At 55.2% G+C, this 18,328-nt stretch overlaps 2 protein-coding genes across 3 annotated transcripts; one reads left to right on the top strand and one right to left on the bottom strand.

Moving 5' to 3' along the window:
• Nucleotides 1–128: 128 nt before the first annotated feature.
• On the top strand, nucleotides 129–4,687 carry LMF2 (lipase maturation factor 2). Of its 2 annotated transcripts, XM_019717818.2 has the most exons (14): nucleotides 129–287; nucleotides 813–1,066; nucleotides 1,218–1,246; nucleotides 1,375–1,574; nucleotides 1,649–1,827; nucleotides 2,221–2,362; nucleotides 2,513–2,638; nucleotides 2,708–2,813; nucleotides 2,878–2,974; nucleotides 3,050–3,232; nucleotides 3,367–3,535; nucleotides 3,641–3,752; nucleotides 3,826–3,922; nucleotides 4,018–4,687. In XM_019717818.2, the coding sequence occupies exons 1-14, from the start codon at nucleotides 194–196 to the stop codon at nucleotides 4,297–4,299; spliced, it is 2,070 nt and encodes a 689-aa protein (XP_019573377.2). In that variant the 5' UTR covers nucleotides 129–193; the 3' UTR covers nucleotides 4,300–4,687. The 2 variants fall into 2 exon arrangements, with proteins under 2 accessions (XP_019573377.2, XP_019573379.2); XM_019717820.2 differs by lacking the exon at nucleotides 1,218–1,246 and having other exon boundaries at nucleotides 1,731–1,827.
• A 10,862-nt stretch (nucleotides 4,688–15,549) lies between these two features.
• MIOX (myo-inositol oxygenase) lies at nucleotides 15,550–18,271 on the bottom strand. Its single transcript, XM_019717797.2, has 10 exons — nucleotides 18,153–18,271; nucleotides 17,566–17,646; nucleotides 17,215–17,295; nucleotides 16,917–17,079; nucleotides 16,665–16,732; nucleotides 16,418–16,527; nucleotides 16,274–16,341; nucleotides 16,131–16,180; nucleotides 15,933–16,045; nucleotides 15,550–15,843 (listed from the first exon to the last, which is right to left on the bottom strand). The coding sequence occupies exons 1-10, from the start codon at nucleotides 18,165–18,167 to the stop codon at nucleotides 15,735–15,737; spliced, it is 858 nt and encodes a 285-aa protein (XP_019573356.2). The 5' UTR covers nucleotides 18,168–18,271; the 3' UTR covers nucleotides 15,550–15,734.
• Between the last annotated feature and the right edge of the window lie 57 nt (nucleotides 18,272–18,328).

Here is an 18,328-nt window from a genome sequence, read left to right as displayed (position 1 = left end):
GTACGCGGCCAAGGCCGGCGAAGAGCGAACCCGGGCGCTGCGCGGCGGACTTGGGCCGTAAGGCACGCGCACGCCTGAGGAGGGGCAGGCGTAGGGGCGGGGCGTGTGCTGGCGTCGGGGCGGGGCTAGGCTGGGGCGGGGCTTGCAGTTGGACCGACCCTCGGGCTCGTGTCCAGCGGGACGCATAGCGGACATGGCGGGCTCCCGGCTCCCGCGGCAGCTCTTCCTCCAGGGCGTGGCCGCCGTCTTCTTGTTCGCCTTCGCTTCCCTCTACACACAGATCCCGGGTGAGGGCGCCGGGCGCCGACAACCCCCAACCCGCAGGACCCAGCCCTGTGCCCTGTCATCTCCCCACCCGACACTCCGCTGTCTGGGGGCGGGAGTGAGGGCCAGGCCTTGATGTGCGGGGTAGGGGGCTGCGGTTCGTGTCCTGCGGGCCGCAGGGTTCAGGGGGTAGTAGAGCTTGCAGTGGTCCGTTTCCCGTAGGGTTCCAGGTTCTGACCTGGGGCGGGAGGCGGGGCAGAATCCAGAGGGAGGTGGGCCCAGACCTGGTGGGGCAGGTAGGAGATAATGCTCTGACGTGGAGGAGATTGGACCTGGGCTCTGCCGGTGGGATCCTGGCCTGGGGAGTCTGGGCAGGCCTCCTGGGGCGAAGGGGGGCGGTCAACAGGTTCTGACCTGTTGGGGTAGGGTCTGCACATCCTGATCTGGGGGGGGGGGCGCTGCAGGTCTTGTCTGAGGAGGCAGATAGGTGGGGGAGTCTAGCCTTCCAGGCAGCGTCCAGGGCCTGGCCCTGACATGCCCTCCCACAGGCCTATATGGCACTGAGGGCATCCTACCTGCGCGGAGAACACTGCGGCCGCAGGGCAAGACGCGCTGGCAGCAGCTGTGGGAGGTCCCAACGCTCCTGTGGGAGGCGCCGCGGCTGGGACTGGACACAGCCCAGGGCCTGGAGCTGCTGAGCCTGCTGGGCTCCTTGCTGGCTCTGGGTGCCCTGCTGCTGCGCCGTCTGTGCCACCCCCTCACCTACCTGCTGCTCTGGGTCGCCTACCTGTCAGCCTGCCAGGCAAGTGGGGCCGCCTCCTGCCCCCCACACCACTGGGAACCTTGCCACCAACCACCCCAGCCTCATCCACCCCCTCCCCTCCCCCCATCTCTGCCTTGTCTGCTTCCCCAGCCATACAGCCCGTGCTCCCTGACAGCCCTTCTCCTTGCAGGTGGGCCAGGTGTTTCTGTATTTCCAGTGGTGAGTGACTATTGGGTGTGGGCCTGCAGGAGGCTGGGTGGGGCAGAGTGTGCCTACCTGTCCCCAGGGGACCCTGTGACGGGAGCACCTTGATGGGAGGCTCCTTGTGCTCTTCCTACTCCCCATAGGGACTCCCTGCTGCTGGAGACTGGCTTCCTGGCCGTGCTGGTGGCCCCCCTGAGGCAGCCCTCCTGGGGCGGGCTGTCAGGGGCCTCACCCCACGAAGGCCTCCCCTTCTGGCTCGTGCGCTGGCTGCTGTTTCGCCTCATGTTCGCCTCGGGTGTGGTCAAGCTGACCAGCCGTTGCCCCGCGTGGTGGGGGCTCACTGGTGAGGGTCCCAGACTGGACATGGGGCATTCTTGGAGGCTCTGCCCAGCCCTGACCGCCCACCGTCACCTGCAGCCCTCACCTACCACTACGAGACACAGTGCCTGCCCACACCTGCCTCCTGGTTTGCCCACCACCTGCCCGTCTGGCTGCACAGGCTCAGTGTGGTGGCCACCTTCCTCATTGAGGTCGCGGTGCCCCCTCTGTTCTTCGCCCCGACTCGCCGCCTACGCCTGGCTGCCTTCTACTGCCAGGTGGGTGGGGACCTGCGCCTCAGGGAGACAGGGACATGGCTTTCCGCCACACAACCCAGTGGGTCCCGTTAGGGACAGGGTGGCTGCTGCCAGCAGTCAGGAAGGCCTCAGGCAGAGGAACGAGTTAACTCAACATGACAGTGTGCCTGTGGGCAGGGCACAGCCTCGCTGGAGGGCATCGGTGGGTAGGAGGGGTGCTGAGCCTGGGTGTTCTCCTGGTGGTGCTGGGGAGTCACGGGAGGCATGAGCAGGGGTAGAGGATAGAGGGAGCCGGGCCAGACAGAGGACAAGGGGTGCCGAAGAGGGACGGGGTGCCTGTAGGCGTGGGCTGCAGGCCCTGACAGGCCCAGGCATGGGCAGCCCCGTGGGGCGCTGAGTGCAGGCCATCCCCAGGTCTTGCTGCAAGTTCTGATTATCATCACGGGCAACTATAACTTCTTCAACCTGCTCACCCTGGTGCTCACCACCAGCCTCCTGGATGACAAGCACCTGGCTGCCGAGCCTGGCAACAGCCACTGCAAAAAGACACCCACCTGTGAGTGACATCAGCCATGCTCACCCTACTGCCCACCAGGGTGTGTCCTTCCCTCAGACTCGTCCAGGTGGCCTCTGCTCTGGCTCCCCCCAGCCCCTTGCCGCCCTGCAGCCCTCTTCCCAGCTGACGCCTGACTGTCTTGCCCTACAGTCTGGCTCAAGGCCCTGCTGATCTTGCTGCTGGAATTGACCATTGGCGGGTTGCTGGCCTACGGCACCGTGCACTACTTTGGCCTGGAGGTCGACTGGGAACAGTACACTGTCCACTCCAGGACCAGTGAGTGCCTACTGGGCGCCCAAGGGCAAGGGCTGGCGCACCCCTCCTCATACTCCCTTCTTTCTACAGCCTTCACTTTCCACCAGTTCTCCCAGTGGCTGAAGACGGTGATTCTGCCCACCATGTGGCTGGGGGCGGCCTCCCTAGGCTGGGAACTGCTGACGGCCCTCTGGAGGTGTGTGAGGGGGGTGGGGGGTAGAGCTGTGCAGAGCAGGGCTGACTGCACTCCCGTCCCCCAGGTGGACCCAGGTGCGAGGGTGGCTGCAGAAGCTCTGGGCTGCCGTTCAGCTGTCCATCTTTGGCACTGCCACAGTGGCCTTGTTCACAATCAGTCTGGTGGGTAGCACTTCACAGAGGGCGGGGGAGGGGGCTGGAGCGGGCAGCACTGAGCCTGTGCCCACCCATCCCCAGGTGCCATACTCCTACATGGAGCCCTCCACCCATGGGCGCCTCTGGACCGGGGCCCATCGCCTGTTTGGCGCCGTGGAGCACCTGCAGCTGGCCAACTCCTATGGCCTCTTTCGCCGGATGACCGGTCTGGGTGGACGGCCTGAGGTGGTCCTGGAGGGCAGCTACGACGGGCACCATTGGACGGTGCGCTCTCCCACAGGCCCCTGCCGGGGGAGCCTGGCAGGCTCCATGTGTCAGGGAAACCCATGGGTTTGGCGTTGGGGGGACAAGGGGGTTCCTGGGTCCAGCTGCCCTCCTGAACACAGCTGGGCACACAGGAGATCGAGTTCATGTACAAGCCTGGGAACGTGAGCCGGCCGCCCCCCGTCGTGGTGCCCCACCAGCCGCGCCTTGATTGGCAGATGTGGTTTGCGGCCCTGGGCCCGCACACGCACAGTCCCTGGTTCACGAGCCTGGTCCTCTGCTTGTTACAGGGCAAGGAGCCAGGTAAGGCCGGGTGCAGAGGAGTGGGGGCGGAGCTTGCTGGAGGGGCGGGGCCTTGTGGGCAGGGCTGAAGGAGCTGCCAGTGGAGCTGAGCTCCCCTCCCCACAGTGATCCTCCTCATCCAGAACGATGTGGCCAGGTACCCCTTCCACAAGCAGCCGCCCAACTTCGTGCGGGCCCAGCGCTACAAGTACTGGTTCTCACAGCCAGGAGAACAAGGGTAAGGCTGGGGCACTGGCGGCATGCCGGGGAGCTGTGCTCGGGTGCCGCCTGAACGCCTCTTCCTGTTGCAGCCAGTGGTGGCGACGCCAGTGGGTTGAGGAATTCTTCCCACCCGTGTCGCTGGGAGACCCCACGCTGGACATGTTGCTCAGGCAGTTTGGCCTCCAGGTAAGGAGGCATTAGCCAGGCTGTGGGAGGTAGCAGGGCTGACCTCCACCCACAGGTACGACCCCCATGGACCCTCCTCAATCCTGCCCCAACAGGACAAGAGCCCACCCCGGGCCCGAAGCTCCAGCAACATCCTCACCCAAGCTCTGCACTGGGTCCGGAGACAGCTGTCTCCCCTGGAGGCCCCCACCCTGCTCTGGGGTCTCATCCTCACAGTGGGGGCCATTAAGGTGGTGCAGGCCCTGCTCGGGCACCATCCCTCCGGGTCCTGCCCAGCAGCCAGGGAGGAGAAACACAGGCCAGCACCCAAGGACTCCGGAGTTACCCCAGCCCCCACCAACAGCAGCAGTTCCCAGCCGCCCCAGCGGAGAAAGTAGCGTGTTCTGTCAGCCGTATGTCTGTCCCAGGAGGGCCAGGGTCCCAAGCACTCCTCTGGTCCTCTGGAGCAGGACATGACCCAGCCACCCGTGCCTTAGCCCACTCTCCTGGCAGACACAGGTCACAGTGCCAGCCTCAGGGCACACTCTGGCTGCCCCGGTGCTTCGAGAATCTACTTGCCCCCTGCCAACCATGTCCATGCTGGGGCCACCCTCTGCCTGGATGACAGCCCTGCATGCGGTGTGTGACGAGCTCAGGGTCCTTCCTATTCGTTGTAATCAGGGCTGCGTGAGGCCGCAGTCTGATGGCCCAGCCCTGCACCTGCACAGGGGGAGGGCCCTGAGGTCACGCAGGTCCAGGAACCAATAAAGGCGGCTCCGTGCTTGACGTGTGCCTGATGTTTCCCTCCGGCCTCTGGGGTGCACACAGCCCAGCTGCTGCCTGGCACCACGGACCTGGCCTCCTGGGTATCTTCGCTCTCCCGTCCTCAATGGTCCCCTTCATAAAATGGACACAAGGCCTGGCCTGGCTGGCCTGGCATCACACGAGGCCCTGAGCCTCAGGCCGGCACAGCCTGGCTGACCTGTCAGCGCCACACATCAAGGCTTTGAGGCCAGTCACAGAATGTGGGGTCTGGAACCATCTGAGGGCCAGAGGACTCACCAGAATCCCGCCCCTTCTCTCCTGCTCCCGCTTCCTCATCTCAGGAAGAGCTGAGGGGGCAGGGGCCTGGGGCAGGGGAGGGGGAGGCAGGTGGGGTTGCACCACAGGCGCAGGTCAGGGAGGCTCTGAGCAGTATCTGCAGTGGGAAGAGCTGGTGTGGCGGGGAGGAAGGGACGGCTGGAGGAGGGAGGACGGACCTGCCCACTGCCTGGGAAGGTTACTGCCCAGGTTTCCATTTGAGGTGTGGTTGTCAATAGGCAGGCCGCTGCCTTCCATGGGAACTTGCACCACAGTCTCCCCTGCCCGTCTGCCCCCAGGACAGTCCACCAGTGTGCCCAGCTCCTCTCTCCACACTACTGACCCTCCTCTGACCATCCAAATGGACGGAGCTCCATGCCCGGCTCATGCCCACAGTGACATATGACACGTGGACCTGTGACGTGCACTTGCCAATGCCTCCAAAGGTGCTCTCACATGGATGAAACCATCTAGAAGCTGCCTTTCGGTTTAACTAACATAGTAATACATCTAAAATTCAAAAACCTATTCTTTTTCTCCGACTTTTCTAACTCAGTCCATGAATTTCTTGGGTTTTGGTTTTGTTTTGTTACAGCTTTCTTGAGATATAGTCCACATGCCATATAACCCACCCACTGAGGTGCACAATTCAGTGGCCTGCAGTACATTCACCATTGTACATCTGTCACCACAGTCAATTTCAAAACCTTTTCATCACCTCAAGAAGAAACCCTGCTCACCTTAGCTGGCATCTTCTAAGCCTTCCCCACCCCGTGCCCTGGGCGACCATTCATCTACTTTCTGTCTCTAGGGAGTTACCTGTTCTCGACACTTCATAGAAATAGAATCATACAATTTGTGGGCTTAGATGAGATCTGACAATTAAGTTCATGAAATCCTAGAAAAAGTGCTACATACCTCACTGCCGAATATCACTATGGTCACCTTTGAAGTACTTCCCCTTGGGAAGCTATGCACTGATGGCAGTACCTAGCCCACCCTTCAAAGCAATTTTGGAACTCTTTCTGGAATGGCCATCAGAGCTGTCATTGTATTACCCTTGATGTCCTGAATGTCATCCAAATGTCTTCCTTTCAATATTTCCTTTATCTTCAGGTTAAGAAAGAAGTCATTGGGGGCCAGATCAGGTGAGTAGGGAGGGTGTTCCAATACAGTTCTTTGTTTACTGGCTAAAAACTCCCTCACAGACAGTGTGGTGTGAACTGGTGCATTGGCGTGATGCAAGAGCCATGAATTGTTGGTGAAAAGTTCAGGTCGTCTAACTTCTTCACGCAGCCTTTTCAGCACTTCCAAATAATAAATTTGGTTAACCATTTGTGCACTTGGTATAAATTCATAATGAATAATCCCTCTGATATCAAAAAAGATTAGAAACATCGGTGCAACAAGTTCACGAACTTAATTGTCAGACCTTTGTGTGTCTGGCTTTCATGTAGCACGATGTTTTTAAGGCACATTCATGTGGTTCCATGTATCAGAGCTTCATTCGTTTTCATGGCTGAATAATATTCCATTGTACATTTATACCACGTTTTGTTTGTGCATTTATACATCGGTAGGCGCTTGGGTGGTACCCACCTCTTGGCTGTTGTGAATAAGCTGCTGTGAACATCGGTGTAGAAGTGTCTCTTTTGAGTCCCTGCTCTCAGTTCTTTTGGGTGCCTACCTATGAGTGGAGTGGCAGGATCATATAGCAACTGTGGTTAACTGCTTGAGGAATGACCAAACTTTGGCACAGCAGCTGCACCATTTTAGATTCCCTCCGGCAATGTACCAGGGTTCCAATTTTCCCACATCCCCACTGACACTTATTCCCCCACCTTTTTTTTTTTTTTTTTTTTTTTTTGCGGTAGCCATCTTAGTGGGTATGAAGTGGTGTCTCACGGTGGTTTTGATTTGCATTCCTTAATGATTAGTGATGTTAAGTATCTTCTCGTACTTATTGGCAATTCATATATCTTTGAAGAAATGTCGTCAAGTCCTTTGCCCATTTTTTAATAATTTCTTTGTTTTTTGTTGTTGTAGCTCTTTAATATTCTGGATATTAATCCTGCATCAGATATATGATTAGTTTCCCATGGTGTGGGTCACACATTCACTCCCGTGTCATTTGATGTACTAAAGTTTTTCATTTTTATGAAGTCCAATTTATCTAATTTTTCTTTTACTGCCTGTGTTTTTGGTGTCATCAAGATATCACTGCCAGGCGCCAGCCCAGTGGCTTAGGCAGTTGGAGCTCCGTGTTCCTAATGCCGAAGGCTGCCGGTTCGATTCCTACATGGGCCAGTGCCAGATGGCTCAGTTGGTTGGAGCATGAGTTCTCAACCACAAGGTAGCCAGTTCGACTCCCGCAAGGGATGGTGGGCTGCGCCCCCTGCGACTAACAATGGCAACTGGACCTAGAGCTGAGCTGCGCCCTCCACAACTAAAATTGAAAGGACAACAACTTGACTTGGAAAAATTCCTGGAAGTACACCCTGTTCCCCAATAAAGTCCTGTTAAAAAAAAAAAAAAAAAAAGATATCACTGCCAGATCCAAGATCATAAAGATTTCCCCATTTTCTAAGAGATTTATAATTTCAGTACTCACATTTAGGCCATTAATCATTTTGAGTTAATTTTCAAGTATACGTATATGTGAGATAAGGGTCCAATATCATTATTTTGTGTGTGTCCAGTGTTCTCAGTACCATTTGTTGAAAAGATGACTCCTCTTGGTGCTCTCACTCCAAGGTGGGGAGGCCCCCAAAGTCTGGTCCATTCCTGCACTCACATTGCCAGGTTCCAGCTTAACACCCACCCCTCTTGAGCTCAGCACCATCTCGTCTGGAAATTTTGTGTTTTACACGTTTAACTGAGAATTTAGCCACAAGGAAAGAGACCAAAAATTGATTAGACTTTAAAGGATGGAAAGGAAAACAATAGAGGTCAAGATTATTTCTGCAACGACCATGAGGTCAGACACCCTCCACATGCACCACTGGGAGGTGTCTAAGCCATGAGCCTGTCTGTAGAAGGCGCTGCCATCTTCCACTCACTCTGGCCCTGGACCTGGCAGCTCTCAGGCATCAGGGGTCTTCTGGGGCCTGTTGTGCACATCCTCCCAGCAGCCTTTTCCCAGCGGAGCTCAGCCCCGGTCACGTCCCTGTCTGCCTGCTCACCCAGGGGCAGAGGTGCTCAGAACAGCCACGTGGCTGGTCATGTCTAGTGCAAGGGAGGTGTTACTTCTTTGGGAACCACTTTCTTTGGTGGGGCATTTCCCAGAGTCACTGGGACAGGCAACAACATTTCCACTGGAAGTTACTGGGTGCAGGAATGAGAGGCTCAACACACAGGGTGTTTTCTGCATCCTGACTCGAAGGGCATTGTCTCCAAGCTGGCATCATGGCTGGGTCTTCAACTGGCCACACCAGCATTCCATCAGATCATGATTTGGGGTCATAGGCAGTATGGGGGACCTGTAGATACCTGCCTCTGCTTTATGTCTTTCACTGTGAAGAAGGACTTAAGCAGAGGCCGTGCTGTGCAGGCTACCTCCGTGATGGGCATTCGCTGAGTTAGTGGACAGATGCTGGAGGAAGCACAGGATACAGCAATAGCAAGTCCAACTATACACAAAGCGGTATTGATGACAAATCACTGCCGACATCACCGATGGTGTCCACCATGGTTGCTGCACTTTGGGACAGATGCAGCTGTGAGCTCTAGGGTGGCCATACTGGTGGCCCTTGCGTTTGGTGACAAAGCTACATGTGACCTCTTCTGCCCTCATGGAACCCATGGAGCAAGGGTCAGGGTTCCTGCAAAAAGAAGTTGACTGGCATCCATGGACTAGGTCATCTGGTCTCAGGACCTATTTATATTCTTAGAAATTATGGAGGACCCCAATGAGCTTTTGTTTATGAGGGGGTATTTCTATTAATATTTACCTCACTGGAAATTAAACAAAGAAATTCTTTACTTATTAATTTTATTTAAACATAAAATAAACTTATAACATGTTACAATAATAACAAACTTTTAAATGAAAAGTAACTATTTCCAAAAATATTAAGTGTGGAGTGGCATAGTGTTTTTTAATCAAATATTTTATGTGAAATGTAACCTGGTAATTTTTAGAGCATTGCAGCACACAGCCTTTGAGGTTTCTCTGATTGGACTGTATCTTTCTGCATTCCTTAATGGATGGTTGGTCTTAGGGTTGAAAAAAATTTTTGTTTTATTTATTTTTTTGGCAGGCCCGGTGGCTCAAGTGGTTGGAGCTCCATGCTCCTAACGTCTAAGGCTGCCGGTTTGATTCCCACATGGGCCAGTGGGCTCTCAACCACAAGGTTGCCAGTTCAATTCCTCGAGTCCCGCAAGGGATGGTGGGCTCTGCACCCTGCAACTAAAATTGAACACGGCACCTTGAGCTGAGCTGCCGCTGAGCTCCCAGATGGCTCAGTTAGTTGGAGCGTGTCCTCTCAACCACAAGGTTGCCGGTTCACCTCCCGCAAGGGATGGTGGGCTGCGCCCCTTGCAACTAGCAACGGCAACTGGACCTGGAGCTGAGCTGCGCCCTCCACAACTAAGACTGAAAGAACAACAACTTGAAGCTGAACAGCACCCTGCACAACTAAGATTGAAAGGACAGTAACTTGACTTGGAAAAAAGTCCAGGAAGTGCACACTGTTCCCCAATAAAGTCCTGCTCCCCTTCCCCAATTAAAAAAAATATTTTTTTTTGAAGAGGCAGTTTGACCAAGTTGACAAGTTATTGTGTGTGTGTGTGTGTGTGTGTGATTATGGCCAGAGTTACACACTTAAGAAACAAAAACAAAAACTGGAGCATGGCCAGAAAGGGAGGAATGACACTCTAGAAAGTGACAAATTACTCTTTCTGCAAGATGCATGAATAGCACCTGCCAGGTCCCTTACGCGAGGAAAACAGGCTCTGGTCTGCGATAGGGCTACTGAAGTCGAAGTCCTTCAGGAAACCTGCCACCGATGAAGCAGATTCTCCCCCAGCCCAGCAGTACTGAGAATATCACACTGTGCCTCTGCGTGCCCACTCCCAGGGCACAGATCCTGGTGCAGGGACCACAAGCCCTTCCCTCCCAACTACAGCTGACTGAACAAGATGAGCACATACCCCAAGGGCGGCCAATCCAAGGGCTGGCTGGAAACTTCTGTGGCCTGGTATAGAAAGAGGAGGTGGGCCAGATCCCACACCTTAGAATCCAAACTAAGAAAAACCAAGGAATTGGAACCACGTGGTTTCATGACACACAGGAACTATGGGAACCCATGAGTACAAGAATAGTCTCCATGAAGTAGAAGATGATGGGCAAAAATCCGAGACATCAAGCAAACGTGCTTCCATAAGAGTGGCATAGGTTTTCATTTTTGCAAAATCTCTTTAGAGCCTGGCTACTTATATCTGCTTCTGATCAATCTGTTGCAATAGATTTTTGGTCAAAATACATGATGAAAATCTGGCCTCACACAGACCAGTAGTTGGAAAATGGAAGAGTATTTTAGAAGCCTTTTCAGAGCATTGTGGATATTCTTCTTTTATACCACATCGAAACTCAAAACTCAAAACTGAAAAAAAAACAAAAAAAACCCCCACAAAAAACCTCTAAGTAGTAGTTTCTCAGGAGTCCATGGCACCACTGCAATTTGGAAATTGAAACCGTACCAGTGAGCTTTTTTCCTCTTTCACATGAAAATCCTTTTGGGCATCTTGCATGATTTTGGAGTATTATATAGTGGTCATTTGGAAAATATTGGTTCATTGAATTATGCAGATCTTCTAAATGTTGACACATTCCATTGTACAATCTCAAAAAAAATCACAGTCACTAATATCACTATCGATCTCATCAGAAAAATCTTTAAGTATGAGTAAGCTGTCAAGTTCACAGCAATGGACAGTGTTTCCTGCTGGTCTCAGTTTATTGATAGTAATGCCACCAGCTATAGATGCCTAGGGGACAATCACCTGGGCCGACAGACATTTCCCCTTCCACTGGACAGGTCTTTGTGGTTCTTATTATGATCACAAGACGCCCTTCACCAATAACCATTGGGGAACTTTAAAAGAAAAAGTTTATTACTTACAGGCCCTGGGTGTACAAGGCATGCCAGGGGACACACAGTGAGATAGGTAGGGGAGGGAGGGAGAGCATAGGCCCGGGGTGCTGCTTTTATTGGTGTCAAGGTGAGTCCTAGGGTTTCACAGGACTCTTTATTGGTAAATTTAAAACATAAGAGGGGTATTTGGCGTGCAGGACAAGAGAAAAAAGACAAGTAGCTGAAACGGTCAGTTATCAAAACCAATCAGTATCTCTTAAAACAAAGGAGCCTCAGTGGGAGGGAGGTGGCTTGGCTGTTTGTCGAGTCCTGTGGCTGCTATGTGTTCATTCTAGACAGCCACTTTGGAGCGGAGGTCTCAGCAATCAAAGCTTAAGTCAGGCACTTGCATCACAAAAGCCTGTTGTCAGAGCTTCCACTACACACAGGTTTTTCCCAAATCCTAATTTTTGCTTCAAAGCTAAATTTTACCATTGGCAACACATGATGTCATTGTTTTCCTTGAAGTGACAATCTCACTTTGTTAATTTTTTTTTTTTTTTAAAGATTTTATTGAGGAAGGGGAACAGGACTTTATTGGGGAACAGTGTGCACTTCCAGGACTTTTCTCCAAGTCAAGTTGTTGTCCTTTCAATCTTAGTTGTGGAGGGTTCTGTTCAGCTTCAAGTTGTTGTTCTTTCAGTCTTAGTTGTGGAGGGCGCAGCTCAGCTCCAGGTCCAGTTGCCGTTGCTAGTTGCAGGGGGCACAGCCCACCATCCCTTGCGGGAGTCGAACCGGCAACCTTGTGGTTGAGAGGACACGCTCCAACCAACTGAGCCATCCGGGAGCTCAGCGGCAGCTCAGCGGCAGCTCAGCTCAAGGTGCCGTGTTCAATTTTAGTTGCAGGGGGTGCTGCCCACCATCCCTTGTGGGAGTCGAGGAATTGAACTGGCAACCTTGTGGTTGAGAGCCCACTGGCCCATGTGGGAATCGAACCGGCAGCCTTCGGAGTTAGGAGCACGGAGCTCTAACCGCCTGAGCCACTGGGCTGGCCACTTTGTTAATTTTTAAGAAAATGCCTGCTAAATGCCCTAGACTGAGTAACTGTAGTTTGTCTAACAGTTATTCTTCCAAGTGAAGATGACTGGTTGAGCTGGAAATTCAGTCACCAAGTGACTTGAGGCAGTTGTCACATTTAATAGCCCCAGAAGTGCTTCATGTGCACTTCTCATTTTGTCACACAAAATATTAAAAAGACCCCTACTCCAGGATGGAGACTTAATAATCTTAATAACTTTTACTACTTCATCAAAGACATTCTTGAGTAAAACTGATGTTTTCCTTACTGGGTGTGTGTGGCGTTAAAGGACACAGGCCTGGCAGTCGGGGCCACTGTGTCCAGGGCAGCAGCACTTTGACCCACTATCACATTTACATCACCATTGTGTCAACTCAGTGAAAAGGGCAAATAATGGCTCAGTATATTATAAAAACAGCATTGACTTCACGGACCCCTGAAAGGGTTGCAGGGACCCCGAGGCAGCCACAGACCACACTCTAAGAACTGCCATTTAAGCACAGTCACACACTCTGGTTTCAGTCCATGCTCAAGGCAACTGCTCTCCTGGCTCTGTCCCCACTCTCCACCCCTGCAGGATCTCGCCTCACACTCTACACGACAAGCGTCTTCTGCAAGGGGCCCTGTGTCAGAAATCCAGCTCATGAGAAAAAGTTTCAGTCCAGTTCAAGTCATGTCCCAGGGGGTGTCCCTCGATGTCCACCCACTTCCTGAGCACAGCAAGGGTTCTCAGGGTACTGCCAGTCTTTTCAGGCACAGCCAGGGTTTCTCAGGGTACCATGCTGGAACAATAGTGGCTTACAGCCAAGGTGCTTACATATTCTTGATGGCAGCTGGTTGAAACACAGGAAGCAAACATCAGCCTGTACCCCAACAAGGGGTCTTCCTGCACCACAGTCTCGCTGGTGGCTGGGCGAGACACAGGAAGCAAACATCCGCCGATTCCACTACATGGTGGTATGTTCCCAAGCAAACAGTCAAGTGGTCCATCAATCAGGGATGGAGGGCAATTCTCCATAGTGCAGAATCATTTGCTAGTGCTGTGCGTTGGCCCCACAATGTGTGCCCGCTCCACAGGGCGAGGGCTCCAAGTCCTCCCCAACCTGAGGGTGAGGTACCACCTTGACCTCACCCGCAATTTCCACCGGGGACTCAACAAGCGTTTCCTCCTGGGACTGTAAGTCCCGCATCCGGGCTGCCCCAGCAAGCACTTCCCAGCCCACACAGCTGCAATGACCTTCACTTTCTCCAGCCTCTGTTGCTTGGAGACTCATCCACGTCTTCCCAGCCCTTCACGGGGTCCAGCTCTCCGGCAGCTGCATGTCTTCTTCTATGCTGGCCGGAGAGCCATCCACATCCTCCCACCCCTCCTTGGGGGTCCAACTCGTGAGAACAGTGTGTGGGACACATGTTCCTCTGCCAAGAGTCAGACACCATTCCTACCTGGCCGGAATCCTGCTCACCGTGCGAGGCATCCGAGTGGGTGGTGGCCATGGCACAAGACATGCACAACTTTAGGAGCCCACAGCAGCAGCAGACTACCAAAAAGGAAGATGACGCCCGCCACAGCCAACAGGGTGGTGTGCCATCCAGAGGCTTGAGAGGACCACCAATTGACGGAGGGGTTACGTTTCTCCCTGGCAGATCTCATTTCCTGCTCCCAGCACCACTCCTCACAGGCTTCCTGAGACTGAGTGTTCATACACACAAACTGCTCCACCGCCCTTCGGAGTTTTGGCTGGCACCGTACCCTGCTCGCTGAGCCATGTGTCATGCAGGGACTGTGGTCCCACTCCCCACACAAGAATGCAGGATATGGTGAGGCCAAAAAGGAACACCCACGGAGCCATAGATAGGGGAGTCATACCACTATAGTCTCAATGGCGGCTGGGTTGGAGATACAGGAAGCAGGAGCCACACGATCCTCAATCTACAATCCACTTGCTAGCAGCAATCTGCCGTCCGCTTCTCTGTCAAACCACCAACCCCCTTGCTAGCGTAGCCACGGCAGTTATATTAGTGGCTAACGGTAACAGCTGATGGCCACCCAGCCACAGCAGGTGGCCATCTGATTACAGCTGATGGTCATCTAATAACCGAGCCAGCACCTTTCCACATGATGCTGAGAGCATGGAAACTGCTCTCTGGGACTCTGTCCTCACAATGCTGAAATCTGTACCTTCTTAATACAGACAAATTGATTGCCTGTATGCCAGGGAATCCACCTTTGCAAATCCATAAATTGGGAGAAAGATTGGAGCATTTCCTGTATGAGGGGTAACCAACAGCACAGGAGAGAGCTGCTCCCCACAGCAGGGTCCACCTGAGGGGTGGCAGGCTGCGTGGAGCCAAGTGGAGCCTTCTGAGGGGTTAAGGACACTGTTGGATGAACCTGAACACAGGGGCTCTGACAACACAAAAGCTGGCCTGTTCCTCCTGATAAAGCTCATGCCACCACTTCTGAAGTGCACCTCCCCCAAGCCGCACTTGAATCTGGCCAGAGGGGACCACAGGCAGCAAATTCTGACAAAAGGAAGTTCCTGCAAATGATCCACTTTCTTCAAAGAAGTGAACTGCTAGAAAACAGGGGGAAGTCAGCTGAACTGTGGCCCTGAGGGGTCCACACGGGGACACAACCACACGGGAAAGGAGGTGACTGGCTGAGCCAAGGTCGGGGCTGCACGTCGGGCATGGGAGGGCGCTGGGGTTTTCATTCTTGGGTCACATTCATGGCAATTAATCTGTATATCTGTTATATGATGTTTTCTATAGTGTGTGCTTTTAGCTATGAGGTCTCTTGTTTTGTTTAAGAACACTGAGCCCAGGACAGCCAGATAGCTCAGTTGGTTGGAGCACGAGCTCTGAACAACAGGGTTGCTGGTTCGATCCCCACATGGGCCAATGAGCTGCGCTCTCCACAAGTAGATTGAAGACAACGAACTGCCCCTGAGCTGCTGAAGAGGCAGCCGGATGGCTCAGTTGGTTAGAGCGCGAGCTCTCAACAACAAGGTTGCCAGTTCAATTCCCGTATGGGATGGTGGGCTATGCCCCTGCAACTAAAGATTGAAAATGGCGACTGGACTTGGAGCTGATCTGCGCCCTCCTTAACTAGACTGAAGGACAATGACTTGGAGCTGATGGGCCCCAGAGAAACACACTGTTCTCCAATATTCCCCAGTGAAAAATTAACAAAACAAAACAAAACACTGAGCCCAGAGAACTTGGTGACAGTTTTGAAAATGTGGGGGTAAGTAGAGTGACCCTAGGTTCTGATACTGGAGCTGGGAGGACGAGCAAGATGTTTATGGTGACAGGCACAGCAGGACACACATGTCCAAGAAGCCACAGACTTGCCTGCCCTGCTGCCACAACACGCTGGCCTCAACGTGCCGACCTCAGTGACAGTCACACTCAAGCTGCTTCAAGGTCTTTATTGCCACCAGGCAGAGTGGATTAAGGTGGGGAGCAAGACCATAGGTGGGTGTGTGGGGTCCCCCAGAGAGGCTGGGGTGAGCTGTCACTGTGCCTGACAATGGCTCTCACCCTGGGGCACTCTACTCACATTTACATGAGTGAGAGAACAGCAGGGTGGGCAGGCTGTTCACCAGCTCAGGACACCGGGGCAGTACTTGTCAATAAGCCCCTGGTAGTAGGGCCGCAGCTTGTCCACGTCTGGCAGGTCAGGACACTTGGTGTACAGGTCAAACTTACTGCATTAAGGGAGGGACAGTGCCTTGTGGAGAAGCCCCCCACATCCCCTTCTGCCCTCCTCCCTCCCAGTCCCCCAGGATGGCCGTACTTGAACTCTTGCACCCAAGGCAGCATGGCCAGGTCCTGCTCACCACACAGCTGCCGGTAGTCGCCACCCGTGTGCCACGGGTAGAAGGAGTGGAATCGGATCATGTAGAAGGCCTGGGGACAGAAGAAGCCACCCAGCGTGCTCCAGGCTGGACTGGGTTGGGCTGGACATTTAGTTTGGCCCCCGCCCCCCGCCTACCTCCGGGGGGAGGGAGAATTTGTTGAACTTCATCATCTGGTACATGTACTCTGCGGGAGAAAAGGTGTCACCACCAGGCGCCCAGAGGCCTGGCCCCCACCACAGGCTGACCATCCCGGCTGCCATCCTCTAATGGGCCTCACCGTCATGGCCCCAGGACATGAGGACGTTCTCCAGCCCGCAGTGAGGCTGGTACATGCCGAGCTCTGTGCTGCAGGGAGAGGGAAGGGGTGAGGGGGGCTCAGGAGAACCCTGGGGAGGGGAGACCAGCAGTGGTGGAGGGGTACCTGTATCGAGGGTCCTGGAGATCAGGGTTGTCCTGGAAGGTGGAGTCACAGAAAACCACAGAGGCCTGGGGACGGCAGCCCACTGGGAAGGTGTCTCCAACGACTGCCCACTGGGGATGAACAGGCAGCCATGGGTGGGCGTGACGGGCCTGCCCACCAAGTGGATGCCCTGAGTCCAGCGCTGAGGCTGAGCCCAGAGCGGAGGCTGTGCCGGCCCTGCCCTGCCACCCCCATTCCCTGCCCTCACCTGGGGCTCCCCCGCCAGAGCCAGGACCTTCCCCAGGTCGTGCAGGAGGCCCACGAGGTGGAACCAGTCTGGGAGGGAGAGGAACAGGGTGGGCTAGTGGGGGAGCTGGGGCCAGGCCACAGGAGGTACAAGCTCCTGCGGGGGGAACAGGGCCTGCTGGGAAGGGGCACCCCCTCTCCGTCTGCCTCCCCACCCCCGCAGCTCTTGGAGGCTGCACCCCCATGAGCCGGAAGGAGCAGGGCGGGGTCGCACCCTTGTCAGGGTGGGCCTTCCGGATGCCCTCCGCCGTCTGGAAGGCATGGAAAGAGTTGGGGAAGTCCACGTCTGGGTCCGACTCGTCTATCAGCCCGTCCAGCATGTCCACAGCCTCCAACACAGTCATTTTCTTGTAGGAGAAGCCCCCGAACTGGGCGTGCTGGGCCAGGAAAGGAGAGGTCAGCACGACCAGGGGCCGGCCGGACCAGGGCCTGTCCCGCTCCATCCACTTGGCACTGGGGGTGGGGGAGGCGGTGCCACCCTCGGAGTCGCTGCAGAGGAGTCAGCCGGGTACCTTCTTCTTGACGAAGTCCACCGTCTGCTGCGAGTGCATGAGCTTGTAGGTGGCGAAGACGCGGTCCAGGAGCGGGCCGGACTGCAAGCCAGAGGGTCAGCCAGACGCCTCCCAGCCCCTGCGCTTCCCACCCCGGCCGCCCACCGCCTCCCTCTCCCAGGCCTGGCCCCACTGGTGTGAACCCGGGCTTCCCGAAGGGCGGGCCCTGGAGCTGAGCCAACGGTGCGCGCTGCCCTCCCCAGGGAAGGGTCGGGCTGGGGAGGAGAGCGGGGGCGTGGTGGGGGCCGGGGCGGGGGTTGAGGGTGGGGCCCGGCGGGATTAGGGGCCTGGTACGTAGGGCGGGGTCCTCACGGTGTAGTTCCGGAAGCTGCCCTTGTCTTTGGCCGCCTGCGGGTCCAGCTCAGGCCGGTAGACCAGGGAAGGGTCGGGGCCCTGTTTGGGTGGGGATTGAACCCACTTCACCAGGATGCTCCATCAGAAAGTGCGGCCACCCCCCCCCCCAAGGGCGCGAGACTAAGCCGGGGATCAGCAGCCGAGGCAGGCGGCTGCCCCAGAGCACAGGTCCTCCCAAGCACAACCATCTCTGGCCCCTGCACAGCTAGCGGCCTTAGCAGGCTGGAGGCGCTTTGTCACGCCCGCCAGGTGTCCTTGTCTGCAGGGCAGATGTCAGTGGATGCCTGCCTCCTGGGGTGACGCTGTGTGGGAGCACAGCACCCCCACGTGGCATCGCCTTCTCAAGACCTGGGTCTACTGGGAGCCCAGGGCTGACCCTGCCACAGCTGTACCACAACAGGAAAGAGGAAGCCCTTTGGCTGGAGGAGCAGGCTGGTGGGAACCAGGTGAGAGGGGAGCGGCCGCTGCTGAGCCTTGCATGAGGGACAGGCGGCCAGCAGTGAGCAGGCAGTAGGACCACTCTGCGTGGGGTCTAGGGAACTCACCACAGCCACCTTCATCCTGAGGGAGCAGAGCTGGCAGGTGGGTAAGAGACTCACGGGGCTGTGTGCCCCTATATATGCCCACAGGTTACATAAGTGACCGGACACCACCCAGCCCCTTGACCTCGGCCCTTGGTAATGAGTGACCATCCACCCTCCTGCTGGCCTCAGAAGTTAAT

Source organism: Rhinolophus sinicus, linkage group LG02, assembly GCF_036562045.2.
Source record: "Rhinolophus sinicus isolate RSC01 linkage group LG02, ASM3656204v1, whole genome shotgun sequence".
NCBI classification, from domain to species: Eukaryota; Metazoa; Chordata; class Mammalia; order Chiroptera; family Rhinolophidae; genus Rhinolophus; species Rhinolophus sinicus.
This window is presented reverse-complemented; position numbering and strand designations above follow the sequence as displayed.

What these genes read in the sequence shown, in the direction of transcription:
- LMF2 (XM_019717818.2), top strand. Translation starts at nt 194, where the DNA reads ATGGCGGGCTCCCGGCTCCCGCGGCAGCTCTTCCTCCAGGGCGTGGCC. An exon ending in GTGTTTCTGTATTTCCAGTG is followed by an intron (nt 1,247 to 1,374) that starts GTGAGTGACTAT and finishes TACTCCCCATAG; the next exon opens with GGACTCCCTGCTGCTGGAGA. An exon ending in ACGACGGGCACCATTGGACG is followed by an intron (nt 3,233 to 3,366) that starts GTGCGCTCTCCC and finishes CTGGGCACACAG; the next exon opens with GAGATCGAGTTCATGTACAA.
- MIOX (XM_019717797.2), bottom strand. An exon ending in TGGACTTCGTCAAGAAGAAG is followed by an intron (nt 17,080 to 17,214) that starts GTACCCGGCTGA and finishes TTCCTGGCCCAG; the next exon opens with CACGCCCAGTTCGGGGGCTT. An exon ending in AATTCTCCCTCCCCCCGGAG is followed by an intron (nt 16,046 to 16,130) that starts GTAGGCGGGGGG and finishes TTCTGTCCCCAG; the next exon opens with GCCTTCTACATGATCCGATT.